The sequence below is a fragment of the Sarcophilus harrisii genome, chromosome 1 (assembly GCF_902635505.1).
Source record: "Sarcophilus harrisii chromosome 1, mSarHar1.11, whole genome shotgun sequence".
Lineage (NCBI taxonomy): Eukaryota > Metazoa > Chordata > Mammalia > Dasyuromorphia > Dasyuridae > Sarcophilus > Sarcophilus harrisii.
This window is the reverse complement of record NC_045426.1, coordinates 83,290,867-83,303,936: the sequence shown is the minus strand read 5'-3', so window position 1 is coordinate 83,303,936 and position 13,070 is coordinate 83,290,867. Positions and strand designations below refer to the sequence as shown.

The 13,070-nt window shown below is 53.8% G+C and overlaps 1 protein-coding gene across 4 annotated transcripts; it reads right to left on the bottom strand.

The window, feature by feature from the left end:
• Positions 1-1,173: 1,173 nt before the first annotated feature.
• HYAL2 (hyaluronidase 2) lies at positions 1,174-10,788 on the bottom strand. 4 transcript variants are annotated; one of them, XM_031958805.1, is made up of 4 exons: positions 10,492-10,788; positions 7,003-7,980; positions 6,176-6,265; positions 1,174-4,113 (listed from the first exon to the last, which is right to left on the bottom strand). In XM_031958805.1, the coding sequence occupies exons 2-4, from the start codon at positions 7,936-7,938 to the stop codon at positions 3,709-3,711; spliced, it is 1,431 nt and encodes a 476-aa protein (XP_031814665.1). In that variant the 5' UTR covers positions 7,939-7,980; positions 10,492-10,788; the 3' UTR covers positions 1,174-3,708. The 4 variants fall into 4 exon arrangements, with proteins under 4 accessions (XP_031814665.1, XP_031814662.1, XP_031814673.1 ...); XM_031958802.1 differs by having other exon boundaries at positions 7,003-7,977; XM_031958813.1 differs by lacking the exon at positions 10,492-10,788 and adding an exon at positions 8,723-9,018.
• Between the last annotated feature and the right edge of the window lie 2,282 nt (positions 10,789-13,070).

Here is a 13,070-nt window from a genome sequence, read left to right as displayed (position 1 = left end):
CTCCTTTATTCCCTGTTTCCATATCCTCCGAATAAAACATCCTTTCATCTTCCCAATCTCCACTAGAAATGTTGATTTATTTTATTAGAATGCAAATTCCTTGAGTCTAGAGGTAGTTTATTTTCTGTTACCTTACCACTTAGCACAGTGCTGGGCACATTGTGAGCATTTACTAGATGCTGCTCCACTGATTTGTTCCTAAAGGAGGCTGGGTGGTGAGTGCCCTTAGAAAGAGTCATCTTTTTCTCAGATGGGGCATTAAAGGAAGGGAGAAGAGTGATTACAGAAAGGAATGTTTTGGAGCTGAGGAAGAGAAAAGCTTCTAGTCAATGGTCTTTGTTTTCTGAATAACAGTGGGAGGCCAAGTCTTCTGCTAAGAGGGAGGAGGGAAGAGGTCCTAAAGAACCTGATCATTAAATCTTCAGTGTAAGCATTGTACTTCTTAGTAACTGGCAAATGCTACAAATCATTGTCATTGTTGATTGTCAAGACTTAAAAGTGGTGGAGAAAATGGCAAAATGTAGATTGAACTGAAAAATGTAGCGGGCATGTTCAGAAAGCTGATTGTTCAAACATTTACTAGCATATCCCTGGTATGGAAGGGAGGGTATTGCAGGCATTTTTGGAGAGCCAGTTGTTAAACACTGACCAGCTCACCCTGGTGGGGCATTTCGGAATGTCAGTTGTTAAATATTGATCAGCCTTCTCTGGTATGAGTGGAAGGGGCATTTTCAGAGAGTCAGTTGTTAAATATTTACCGGTACACTCTTGGTGTGTGCGGGAGGTATTGCAGGGAATCTGGGGGGAGAAGAGGTTTGGACTATGGCAGAGAGGTTAGAGGATTTGCCTATGATTACAAAGGTTGTGACAGTTCTGAACCTCAAATCTTAGTCTTCTGATTCAAGGGTCACCATTCTCTTCACTCCATGGTCAAGAGTTTTGCCATCCAAGAAGCTTGAAGAATTAGTAGAAGAGCTAGGTAACAGGGCCAGCTAGAGCACTGGGATCGGGGTTCAAATCTAACTTCAGATACTTTCTAGCTGTGTGACCTTGAACAAGTCACTTAACCCTGCCATAAAAAAAAAAAGTAGGCTGCTTGCCATCTGGAGGGGGGGGGGGAGGGAGAAAATATGAACCACAAGATTGCAAGGATCAGTGCTGTCAAATTATCCGTGAATGTTTTGAAAATAAAAAGCTTTATTTAAAAAAAGAGAGGTGGGGGAAGATCAGCTAATGGCTGGAGGCAGTTAGAACAGAGAATCTTCTCCTTATACAGTAGAATAGGGGTCACAATGGCCCCAATCATCTGTGGGGAGGACCAGATATTTATAAACGTCTCAGCCGTGTCCGATGTGCAGCGGGTAATATAAGTGCTATTCCCTAGCAGCGACTCATGGTTCAGAGGGAAGCCCCTGCCCCACTTGTTGGGTACAAGACCCACTTGCGCAGGTCTCCGCTGCCGTGGTCCTGTTCCCCAGACTTCTTGGCCGGCACCGGGCCATACCCACCAGCTGCTGCCCGTTCCTGGGAGGAAGGCCATGCTTTTCCCACTTGATCCCTGTGCTCCGATATCTGGAGATGTTCCTGACCCGAAGCCCAAGAAGCCAGAGCTGACAGCTCCCCTCCCAGGTTAGAGATGAGAACAGCCCCAGAGGGATTCAGTCTTATTCTTCCGAGCCCTCAGCTGAAGAACCAGGGCCTAGGGCATTTGTACAGCTAATGTCTGAGACAGGTTCAACCTTTAACCCCACATCTCCAGGCCTTCCTACCCCACCCTCCTCTCAGGAAAGGGACTGATTCTTGTGCTGTGGCCAGGCCAGAAGCTAGGGCTCTGCCCCCTCCTCCGGCCAAATATGGGGGGGGAGGGGGACACCCCCTCCGGCACAGTTCCTCGCATTTTGCAGACCCAGGAACCTTTATGGGCTGGCTTCACTATGTCACTGGGGAGGTGGGTGAGGAAGAACTCTAGGGGTGCCCATCTTGTGGCAAAAATGGGGGAGAAAATTGAAGAGAGGTTTGGAAGATTGGGGGGGGTCTCAGAAACCCCCAAAGGGGAATCGTGGGATTTTATGTGGATTCTAGCTTTTGGGTATACACCGTTTTAGAAATTAAAACATCTTGATATGATTCAATGTAGCTGTGACCTTGGGGACACCCAGATCACTCAGAAATGCTGAAACAGATGAGCTCTGGCTTTGGAAAACCAACCCTAAGCTCGGGCAGCGAGCAGACTGCCCACTAGAGGGCTCAGGGTTGAGGCTCATGGGACACACCACCGGAAACCAGTGTGGCGAAGGGCTGGCCGGAGGCTGTGGTCAGGAAGCCCAGCCAGGTGTGTGGCGGGACAGGGGAAGGGGAGAAGGCCCTGCACCAGGATGGGATCCTGCTCCCAGTATTGTCTTTGCCACTGCTTGCTGTGTGCCCGGGCCAGCCCGGTGCCCAACCAGGCCTCCTTAGGACCCCACCTAGGAAACAAGGGATTTCCCCGGGGCCCGTGTCTGAGCCAGCCTCAGGTATGGCAGAGACCAGAGGTGCAAGGGCCAGAATTAACCGGCCAGCATGGCATTTTCCCTCTGCTGTAGGGCAGAAAGATGGATCCGGCCCCTTCTCCCTCCCCTGGCAGGTGGAGGGTTGGGGGAGCACCCCAGTGAAGGATGTAAGCAGAGGGTCGAGAAACATAGAGCTGGGCAACGTGCCCATGGGAAAAACAGCACTGAGGAAGGCTGGCCCCAAGCCCGGAGCCATGCTGAGCCCCCTCTTCACAGACCCCCCCCCCCACTGTCACATTCTATTTCCTCCACCTCCAGCCCACCAACCCTGCCCACACTCCACAAGCCCCTCCTTGGTCTTGGGAGTACCACAAGGTGGGTGGGTAGGAGCTGAGCCCTTACAGGGCAGCAATCATCGAGGAAGGGGAGCAACCACTAAGTGCCTGAAGCAGCGGCTCATTAAAAGGTGGAGAGAGGTAAAGTACCCCTCTGTTCTGGATGGTGTCTATCCCTGGCAGCACTTTAAGCAGAAAGCGAGACAGGGTCTTCTGGGCATCTCATTCAGCTGAGCCCATGCTGTTTGGGGGCTGCCATCTTGCTTCCCCATCCTCCATCCCACCAAATGTGGAGTCCCAGATGTCAGGTCTTTCCTTCTGGTGGGAAGGGCTCAATTAGCCCCAAGATTGGCTCTGGGCCCGGAGAGCACCGAGGGCCTGCTCACTAACCCTGCCCGCTCCTCCCCAGTGCACTCCATTCACATTTCTACATAGAGTTGTTTGTTTTTCTGTTTAATTTACAAAATATCCCAATAATAATAATAATAATAATAATAACAATAACAAAATATAGAGAGGAGAGGGGCAGGGGGCTCTCTACGGCCCTGCCGTGCCCCCCATCCCTATTCTCCACTAACAGCCCCTCCCCTAGGACGGGAAGACACCCAGCAGCAATTCATACAAACTCTCTTCTCAACATCCCCCCCCTTAAAACAGGGGGAAACATAGGCAAAGGGTTGAAGGCTACTCCCCCTCCACACCCCACTCTGCTCCTGGCCCTACCCCTGTGAGGGATATGTAAAGCATGGCTGGGGATGAGTGTTGCCAAATGGGGGCTATTCCTCTCCCCTAAGCCCAACTACATCAGCTACAGGCTCCTGGGCAGGGACCCTACACCAATCTAAAATCACTGGCTCCTTTGTGGAAGCCCCAGCCATAGCTACCTACGGCAGTCGGAGGAGGACCAAGAGGCCCAGGGCCAGCAGGGCTACTAGGCCCGATGGGCCACTGGCGGAGCCCCTGTTTGGGGCTTTGCGGCTGTGCTGGCAGCTCTCCCCATGCCAGCCCTGGTAGCACTGGCAATGGAAGTTATCCTGGAGCTGGGCCAGGTCAGCCTGGCTGAACTCGCCCTCAGCCCGGAAGAGGGGCTCCTTGGGGCTCTGAGCAGGACGAAGGCGAAAGCTCCGGGGGTTCAGGTGCAGGAAGGCATTGGAGTTGGGCAGCCGTCGCTGGCAGCGCCCGTGCCCGTGGCACAGGTCCTCACTGCAGCGGAAAGCAGCCTCCGAGACGTTCACCACGTAAGGGGCCAAGCGGCTTTCCAGGTACTCCTTGATTTTCTGGCAGGTTTCCTGAAGGGAAGGTAGAGCAGGTCAGGGTAAGGCATTCATTTCTCACCGTCACCACGCACTTGAGAGAAGGAAATGACTGGATCAGGCCATCCAGCTAAGTTTGGACTTGAGTCAGGATTTGAATTCTGGTCCCAGACTTATCCCCCTTCCCATCAGACCTTGTGGCCTTTCTCCATGGGGAGCTGGGAGCCACATGGAGTGACTCTCTCTGAGCATCCTCATGAGCGTCGAGCCACCTCCCACCTCCTCATCTGTACCTCTGTTAAGTGTGGTTCTTAAGACTTGGAATGAACACCCCATGCTCCATGCTGGAGCCCCTCCCTCCCTGCAAGCCCCAACTTGGACCCCACCACCTCCTCTTTCCTGGGATAGTCCTACAGGACCTGGGAAAGCAGAACCTTCCCTCCCAAAGTCTCTCATCTATTTCAGTCTCTCTTGGATCTTCCTGCTTTCTGCATCAGACAAAGCTCTTTAGGGGCAAGGGTCTCCAGAGCCCCAAAGGAGGCTCTGACCAATGGGAGCCTGACAGGTTGAACGTGGGTTTGGGCCTCGGCTGATCTTTGTGGGATCCTTGTGTGAGGTCTTAGAGAAAATACCAACTACGCAGGGAATTAGGCATAGATGGGTGGGGGCATGGGAGGTTACAGCCAAATCCCCCACCCTCCAATGAAAAGTGGGGAAAGAAACCCATTTGTCTCAAAGCTGGCTGCAGGACTGGGAGTAGGCAGCGAGGGAAATTGCCTCTGCTAGGACCCCTTTCCTTGGACTCTTTGTTTGTAGGCAGCTTTCTAAGAGTCTGCCCTGTGCTCTGTTGTGTATGTACTCAATCGCCCCAGAAAGAGGGACAATGGTGAGGGGGGTAGGGATTCTGAGGCCGGATCTTATTCCTCCAGGCTCCCATCCCCACCCCTTTCCTGGCTGGGGAGGCACTCAAGACAGGCGGAGGGGTGGGGAGAGACGCTAGGAGCAGCTGCTGGAACAAAGACACATTTCCCCTTTCCTTTAAATGCAAGTTCAGGGAAAAATGGGGGAGAACAGGGAGCAAAAGGCAATAAAAAGGGGTATGTTTGTGGGGAGATCATGGAACTAACTACTAAGCCAGGGATGGGACATGGAACTTAATATGAATTTCTCAGCCTTAGTTTGCCCTCTGTAAAAGAAATAGTTTGGATTTTAGGGCTTCACCGAATCCTGCTCCTAATTCTAAAGTCCTTCCCAGTTCTGACAGTCTAAGAGCCCTCCCAGCAATAACATTCTTCCTTTACATTCTAAGGGGCCTCCTGGCTCTGATCTACCTTTTGCACTCTAAGAACCCCTTTGCTTTTGATACTTTATCTTTAAGCACTTATAGAGCTCTGATTTGTTTGGTTTGGCCCTAGAAAACAAGTCAAATTTAGACTTGATGTTAGAAAACAACTACCATCCCCACCTCTCCCTTAGAGGAATGAGATATCTTGGGAAGGAGTGGGTGACACATCCCTGGAGGGCTCGGAGGGGCTGTCCTATGTGGTGTAAGGGGCGGGGGGCTCATTTTCTGAGCATGGTTTCTGTTGCTTGGGCTAGACGGTCCCTTCCATCTTCAAAACCTGGTGAATCTATGCCCCTCCCAGCACTGCCATTCTCTGCTAATTTCAACATCCCAACGATGACGGGAACAAAGTTCCTGTCCTTCTTCCTATTTTCTGACTTAGGACTGCAGCTCAACTTCTGAGAAGCCTTTCTTGACTGTGTGGGCAATTATACTGCCCTTGCATCCCAGCCAAGGCTTGTTTGTCTATGGGATGTGGTTTTTATTTTATTTCGTTTAGGTTTTTTTTGGTACATGGCTTTTCTCTTTCAGACTACGAAAAGAGCTTTAGATTGAATCAGGAAACCTAGATTTGAATCTTAGGTTTGCCATTTAGTCACTGGGTTGTGACTAAACCCAGTGGGCAAGTCCCTTCCTCTCGTTGAATCTCAGTTTCCCCTTATATTAAATACCTTCCTCCTTTCTTGGGGGAAGGTAGGATTTTTGGTCAGGCCAGTCCATACCTAGACCCTTATGCCCCATGGCTCCACTTACCGGGCCCTTGGTATAATCTGCATCTCCCCAGATGATGATTCCAGCTGCTCCTAGAGCTGCACTCTCCCCAATAGTGGAGATGAGGTCCATCTAGGAAAAGAAATAGGACAGGTCAGAACTGCAGGCGAGGGGGACGGGTGGGGTGAGACAAACAGAGGGGCTGCTCCCTTTCTTTCTTCTACCTCCTGGAACCTCTGCCTGTCTCTTCAGGCTTGTCTGGGCAGGGTTTCAAGCTTCAGATCAGAGGCAGAGAGAATAGCCCATGTCAGACAAGTCCAGGCCGGCTCTCTATCCTCTCCAGACGCTTTGGGGTATATGAGGAAGGGAGAAAAGAAAAATTTCTGCCAGGTACCCCCTCCTACAAGGGGCTTAATCAACTTCCCACTCTTGAAATTCTAAGGCAGGGACATTAGCAAGACTCTCTGCAAACCCAGAAGACCTCCTTCCTTGGGCAATGGGGCCTGAGGGCTGTGGAGCCAGTGTGGGCAGGCTCCTGTCCTGGGAGCCACCAAATCCTAGGCTTAGTTTGGCCTCCTGGAGACAGCCAGCTCCCCTTGCTAAGCTCAAATCCTCCCCCCTTCACTGTTAGTTGTAAAGTGTGGGAGCTGGCCAATGGTTTCTAAAGTCCTTTACTTCTACAAGTCTCTATGATCCCACCTCCCTTCAGGGCCTCGCTCTCCCCATCTGTAAAACGAAGAGTTCGGCCTTGCAGGTCTAACGGATCCCTCTGTTCCAAGGTCTGAAGCATCCCCGACCTGTGGCTTCCTCCGTGGCTAAGCCCACCGCCACCCCCCCAGCCCTGCTCTCCCAGCTGGAAGCTGGGTTACCTCGCTGAGCCCTGTGAAGCTCTGGGTATAGGTGGGGCGTGTATAGACGAAGACTGGGAGGGAGTAGTCGGCGTGGTGCTCCCGGGCCACCCTCAGGGCTTCCCCCACACGGTAGCGCACAAACTTCCGACCATTGGAGGAGGACTTTAGCATGGGGTCCAGGTAAATGGAAGGGTAGAGGGCACTGCTCTCTGCCCAGAGCCAGGCCAGCTGGTCATTTCTCGAGACCTCAACATCTGGGCAGCGGCCTGTGTAGCTGGACCAATTCTGCACGTAGTCGTGGTTGTAACAGTCAGGGAAGAGGTAGAACCCCCAGAGCTGGCGGGGTCGAGTTTCCTTTGCCCATCGCAGGGTCTCCAGCATGAACTGCCGGGCAGCGAACTCGAACTCGTATTGGGCCTGCTTGCCCACCTGCTCCGGGGTCCAGGTGGGGTGTCGGGAACTGACGAGTTGGCGGGAGACCTTGCGGTACACATCCTTGCTCTGCCAGTTTCTGATCCAGACTGGGCGCCAGTCCTCCCAGTCAATGACGGCCAGACCTTCTCGGTCGGGTGACCTGATGTAGTGTCGGACCCCTTCCGGCAAGCGCTCCAGGTGGTCGATCAGGCTACTATTCTGAGGCACACCCCCATGGACCGGTCGCAGGTGCGAGTCATGGTAAGGGTAGTAGCCCAGGCGATTTCGATAGAAAATGGTGAGATTCTGGTCCACCCACCCTTCGTTGGGTGACGCCTGAATATCAAAGACGGAGAAGTCTAGCTCTACCTTGAATCTTGGCTTGCAATCCTGGGTTGGGGCGTTCCAAGCCACCAGGAAGGGGCGCCGGGTAAAGATGGGTGGGGCGGTAGGCTTTGGCTCTTCGATTCTGGGCCCCGCCGAGACCAGCGACACCAGGAGGGTCAGGGCCAGGGCCGTCTGGGCCGCTGCCCACATCATGGGGGGCTCTTGTTGCAAGCTGCAGGGCTGGCTCAGGACCTGCTAGGAAGTGGGAGAGGAGGGGATTAGCGGTCTCCGGGGAAGCTCTGAAGTGTCCCAAGGCAGTTTCCATTCCTTCCCACCCCGAGTTAGTTATACAGGACTTTTAAAGCCCGTTCCAATTTTGTCTATTACGAAGTCCCTCAACTCTCTGGTTAGGGTACCTCGAATCACTTTCCGTCCGTGTACGATGGAGAGATTGGACGGGCCTCTGTTTCACGAGGCTCGGGTCCCTTGCAACCCCAATCTACCAACTCTTTCTTTGCAAACCGCTCAGCCTCAGCTGCTCCAGGGAAGAACAAAGGCAGCTCCGAGACCGGCCAGGAGAGAGTCCCGGCCGGAGCAATCCGGACCTCCCACGGTGGGGAGCGGCTGCCGGCTGGGCTGGGGCAGGGCAGGGCAGGGTAGGGCTCCCTTCCAGCCAGCGCTCCCGGAATGCTGACTCGGCCACGGCCAAGGCCACGGCTACGGCCGCCCCAGCTCCCCTCTCGGGCCCGTGTGCTCCGGCTCCCCCCTTCCCCGCCCGGGGCCCCTCGCGGCAGAACAAGCCCCCTTTGTTGGCGGCTTGGTCCCTAGTCCCCCGCCCCCAGCCGCACGTGGGTCCCGCGCCCGCCTGGCCCCGGCTGGGAACCGGGAGCGGGCCAGGCTCCCGCGGCGGGCGCGAGGGGCGGCCGGCACCGGTGCCAAGGCTGGGGGCGCAGATCCCCCGGGAGAATCTGGGGACCTTCGCCCGGCACTTACTCACCTCGCAGCGAGGGCCCGAGCCACCCCCATGGTCACCGGCACCCAAAGCCTCAAGCCCCGGACCCCCGAGCCCGCACTCGGTTGTTCGCAAACGATCCAACTTTTCCTCCCACGGCCCCACCCCCTCGGCCCGGCGCGGCCCCTTTAAAAGATCAGAGGGAGGGCGGGCCCAGGGCAGTCTGCAGGGAGCCAGGTGGGGAAGGATTTTGGGGGCTGCCAAGTTGGGAAAAGACCATTGTCGAGGAACCTCCCCGGTTTCCTGGAAGGAAAGGCACTTCTTCTCACTTCGGAACGTGAAAATGCTTCGTGGGGCAAGGCGTCCCCCGACCGCCCCTCCGCGGAGTGGGGAGTCTTAACTCCGTCTCCCCCTCCTCCGGGAAGCAAATGGTATGGCCCGGCTCCTGCCCAGGCGCTTCTATCGCTTTAAAGAGACAGGCAGAAACTAAGCACGGAAAAGGGTGCGAGTAGAGGCGAGGGCGGGGGTGGGAGCGCAGATAGAGGCGATAAGCCGGTGCATCCCGGACCTTCCGTGATCTCTCTTCTCCTCCCCGGGAACAATGCCCTGGGGCTGATCTCCCCCTTTCCTAGAGAAGAGGGCAGTTTTCAGCTGCTGGGCACTGGCCTGGCCTCCTGGGGCCCCAGGGTTACAGATCCACCAATAACCCCGTCCCGGCAGCTGGCCCGGGTCCCTCCTCCCCTAGCCCCCGTATGCCCCAGAGGACTCGACCCTGGTGTTTAAACCCTGGCTGATCCCTGAACCCCAGGCCCCATCCGATCGTGCCAGGTGGGATCTTTGCCTAGATGCCCTCAGGCCCTCACCGCATCTTAAAGCACTTTGGGGGATGGAGGGGAGGGAGGGTGGGTAACAGCTTGGTCCCTTCCTCCCAGAGGGCCCCACAGACTCCCCCCGGGGGCTGGGGCTTTGACTGAAAGCCTTCGTTGCTAAGACAACAGGCCTCTGTCCAGGGAATGCCTGACTGGGCTGGGGGAGGAGGCTGGTGGCCACCTGGTCCCCGAGCTGGGGGAGGGTGGGATTAGCAAGGGAAAAGGGAGAGGAGCTACTGGGGTAGAGGGTATTATCCCCAATTCCCTGCTCAAAGGAGAAAACTGAGGTCCAGAGGGCAGGCCCCATTTCCTCTTAGGAGCCTGTTCCTCCCCTCATGACTACTGTTGGGGTGGGGGGATACCGACATGGCTAAACTGTCAGCTTGGGGATGGGCCTCCAGGCTTCAAACAAAGGGGAGGCCAACAGACCTTGCTGAGCTCCCTGAAATGGGGCAGGAAACCTGAGAGAAATCCCGCAGGAAGTTCCAGTCCTCCCAACCTCCGGCTGGCTTAACTGTTCAAAAAGCTGCTTCACCAGCTCTAGGGCCCCAGAACCCCACTCCCCTTTCTAATACTTGTCAATCACACCCACTTACCCTTGCTAGAAACTTCCCCCCCCCCCATTCTAACTATTCACCCATAGGCAGGGAGACTTTCCTTTCTGTTCAAGGCGTCCAAAGCCCAAATGTTGCTTTATTCCTAGACAAAGGATCGCAAAATAGGTTCTCCCCTCCCTTCCCCCCCCCATTAAATACAGTTCCCTCTGTGGTGTTCTCCCCAAATCTGGGAGACTCAAGCCATCCGCCTCTGGGTAGAAATGGGGACCCTAGTTGTTCAGCCTGCCAGGTTCCCCCACCACACCGACATCACTTGCACTTTTCAGCACTCCCTCCACCCAGAGTCATGCACACCCAAACCCCCAGCAACATAATGGGCTGGGCTCACCTGTTTTGGGACCTGGTTCTCCGTTAATGCTTGTGGCTTGGGTAACCGGGGCCAGGACAAAGAAATGGATGTTCTCTTCTGCCTGATCCTACTCCTGATCCCTTCACTGTTCTCAGGACCCCAGGAACAATTTCTTTCTGCTTTTCCACATCATTCAGAAGGCCAAAGCCCGTTATCGACCTTTTGTTCCCCCTGCACTCCTCCGAATGCCTAGGATCACTGGCTCTAGCTGCCTCCTGCCTCTCTAGTGCTTGGTCCTTAGTGCCTGGTGTTCCTGCTGAAGTCCCATCCCCTCCCTTTCCTCATTTCCTGCTGCCCCTCCAAGAGGAAAAGACCTATGACCAGAGGCGGGTGGGTGGGCAGGAAGAGGCCAGAATCTCTCCCAACTTGCCTCCGGCATCCCCAGTCCATGCATTTCCCTAGGGGCCCATCTTGGGTTGAACCTCCTCCTCCCTTTCCATAAATACCCTTAGCCTCTGGGAGTCTAAAAATCCCAAACGGGATCAGGGAATTAGAGGACTTGACCTGTGAAGGGAGAATCACCTGGGAGAAGGTATTGGGGCAGGAAGTGGACAGAAGATAGGGGAGAAGCTGCTTCAGACATCTCCATCTCCCCCATGACCTTTTGACCATGAGACACCCCAGTCAAAAGTGAAAATGAATAAGGAGAAGACTGTTCCGGCATTCAGCTCAATAACTAAGCCCATGCCAGGGACAGTGCCAGGCTACTGGCTCTGGCCACTGAAGGAGTTGAAATGGGAGACGAGCTTGAGAGGGATTAGGCTGGGCACTGAGGAAGAAAGCTTTATCTGTTAGGGTGGAGGGTGTGGAGGGAAGAGGCAGGAAGGTGGGGGGGGGGAGGGGGGAAGAGGTGGAGGGCAAGAGAAGGAACTTCCACGAGCTGAGTCAGGTTTTTTCCACTAACAGCAGAGAAATTCCACCCAAAGCCTTCCGAGCCAAGAATATATATATTTTCATATTCTCATATATGCATGTGTGCATAAATTTTGTTTTAAAAATTTGATAGCTTTTTATTTTCAGAATACATGCAGATAGTTTTCAACATTCACCCTTGCAAAACCTTGTGTTCCAAATTTTTCTCCTTCCCTCCTCTAGACAGCAAGTAATCCAATGCAAATATTTCTTTCTACATGTGTTGTAGTGGCAAGATTGCAGTATTGGAAATCACTTTGGGATTGAATCCTGGCACTGCCACTTATTTGTGTGAATTTCAGCAAATCTCAACATCTTTGGCTCTTAAAAATCCTCATCTCTAAAAGAGGATTAGTCTGAATATTTCCTTAGATTTCTTACAGCTCTCAATTCCTTGGAATCTGTGGATGTATGTTCATCGGTTACTGGTGTAATGTGCATATTACTGTCACAAGCCAGTGTCTGGAGTAGGGTGGGTAATTAGAAATGGCCGCTTTTATCTAGCCCCATTTTATCTTCCACACTCCCTAACCACTGTCCCCCTTTCTGCTCTGAGGGGTATGCAGCAGCAGGGGCCACCGAGGCCAACTATTTGACTGGCTAGCTAGCTAAACTGCAAATATTAGGGCACTGGGGAAAGGAGGCCTTTTTTCTTGCTTTGAGGCTACTCGAAGTTCATCCAGGAATGCAGTGTTTGTTGGTGGCTAATGATCAATACTTGTTGACTAATGGATTTCTCCCCCCATACCAAATAATCCAGGGAGCTCATCCTCTTCCCCGGATTCTGGATATCTGGGGATACTTAATTCTTGGCTCCCTGGCCATTCTTCCAATAACAGGAGGCCTACAGGATTCTGACTAGATAATCTCTTAAGGTCCTTTCCTTCTAAATTCTAAAATGCTGTGAGGACATGTCCCTGAAATCCTTTCCCAGTGCTATGAGCAGGATTTGAGGACTTGCATGCAGAGGGAGAGAATTAACCGGAACAATGAGATGAACCAGGAAGGTCTAGAATCCTCAACTACCTGATCAAAAAGAGCCCCCAAGGAATGGGAGGAGGAGAAAGGGAAAAGCTGAGCCAAGCAGGGGGCCCCTGGTCAGGCTAGGGAGGCTCCCTCTGAGGGCTTGAAGGAGGAAGGAAGTGAGCTCAGGCCACTGGGAACGAGGGAAGTGTTGGCTTCGACCCTCATTGTTCCCAACTCTGGGGATCAGATGAAGCAGCCCCATCCCAGGGCTGGGAGTTCCTGTTCAACCTTGGGGAGGGGTAGTGGCTGGCATGGATGACTGGCAGTAACCTAGGTGAGGGTTTGGTAGGAGGGGCAGGAGTCAGCCCCCTCCCCCAAATCTTTTATAATTTCTTCTAAGCCCGGCATGAGAAATCCCCCTGGAATCCAGAGGACTCTGGGCTGGGAAGGAGGGTATCTGGATTCCCGAGAAGCCTGGGGGTACCACGGCTACAATTAGGAACAGAGAGAGAAGCTATGGGGACCTTCTGACCCTCCACAACCAGAATCAGTCCCGGATTCCACCACATTTCCCCAACACAAGACCATGAACCCCTTCTCTGTCCCCAGCTAATTCACTGATGTCATGTGACTCCCTTCCCCACCCCCCCCATCCAAATCTACAGCAGAGCTGTGCTCTA

Coding starts and splice junctions, on each gene's coding strand:
- HYAL2 (XM_031958805.1), bottom strand. CDS start 7,938: ATGATGTGGGCAGCGGCCCAGACGGCCCTGGCCCTGACCCTCCTGGTG. Junction 6,266..7,002: donor GCTTCACAGGGCTCAGCGAG/GTAACCCAGCTT, acceptor TTCTTTTCCTAG/ATGGACCTCATCTCCACTAT. Junction 4,114..6,175: donor CAGATTATACCAAGGGCCCG/GTAAGTGGAGCC, acceptor CCTTCCCTTCAG/GAAACCTGCCAGAAAATCAA.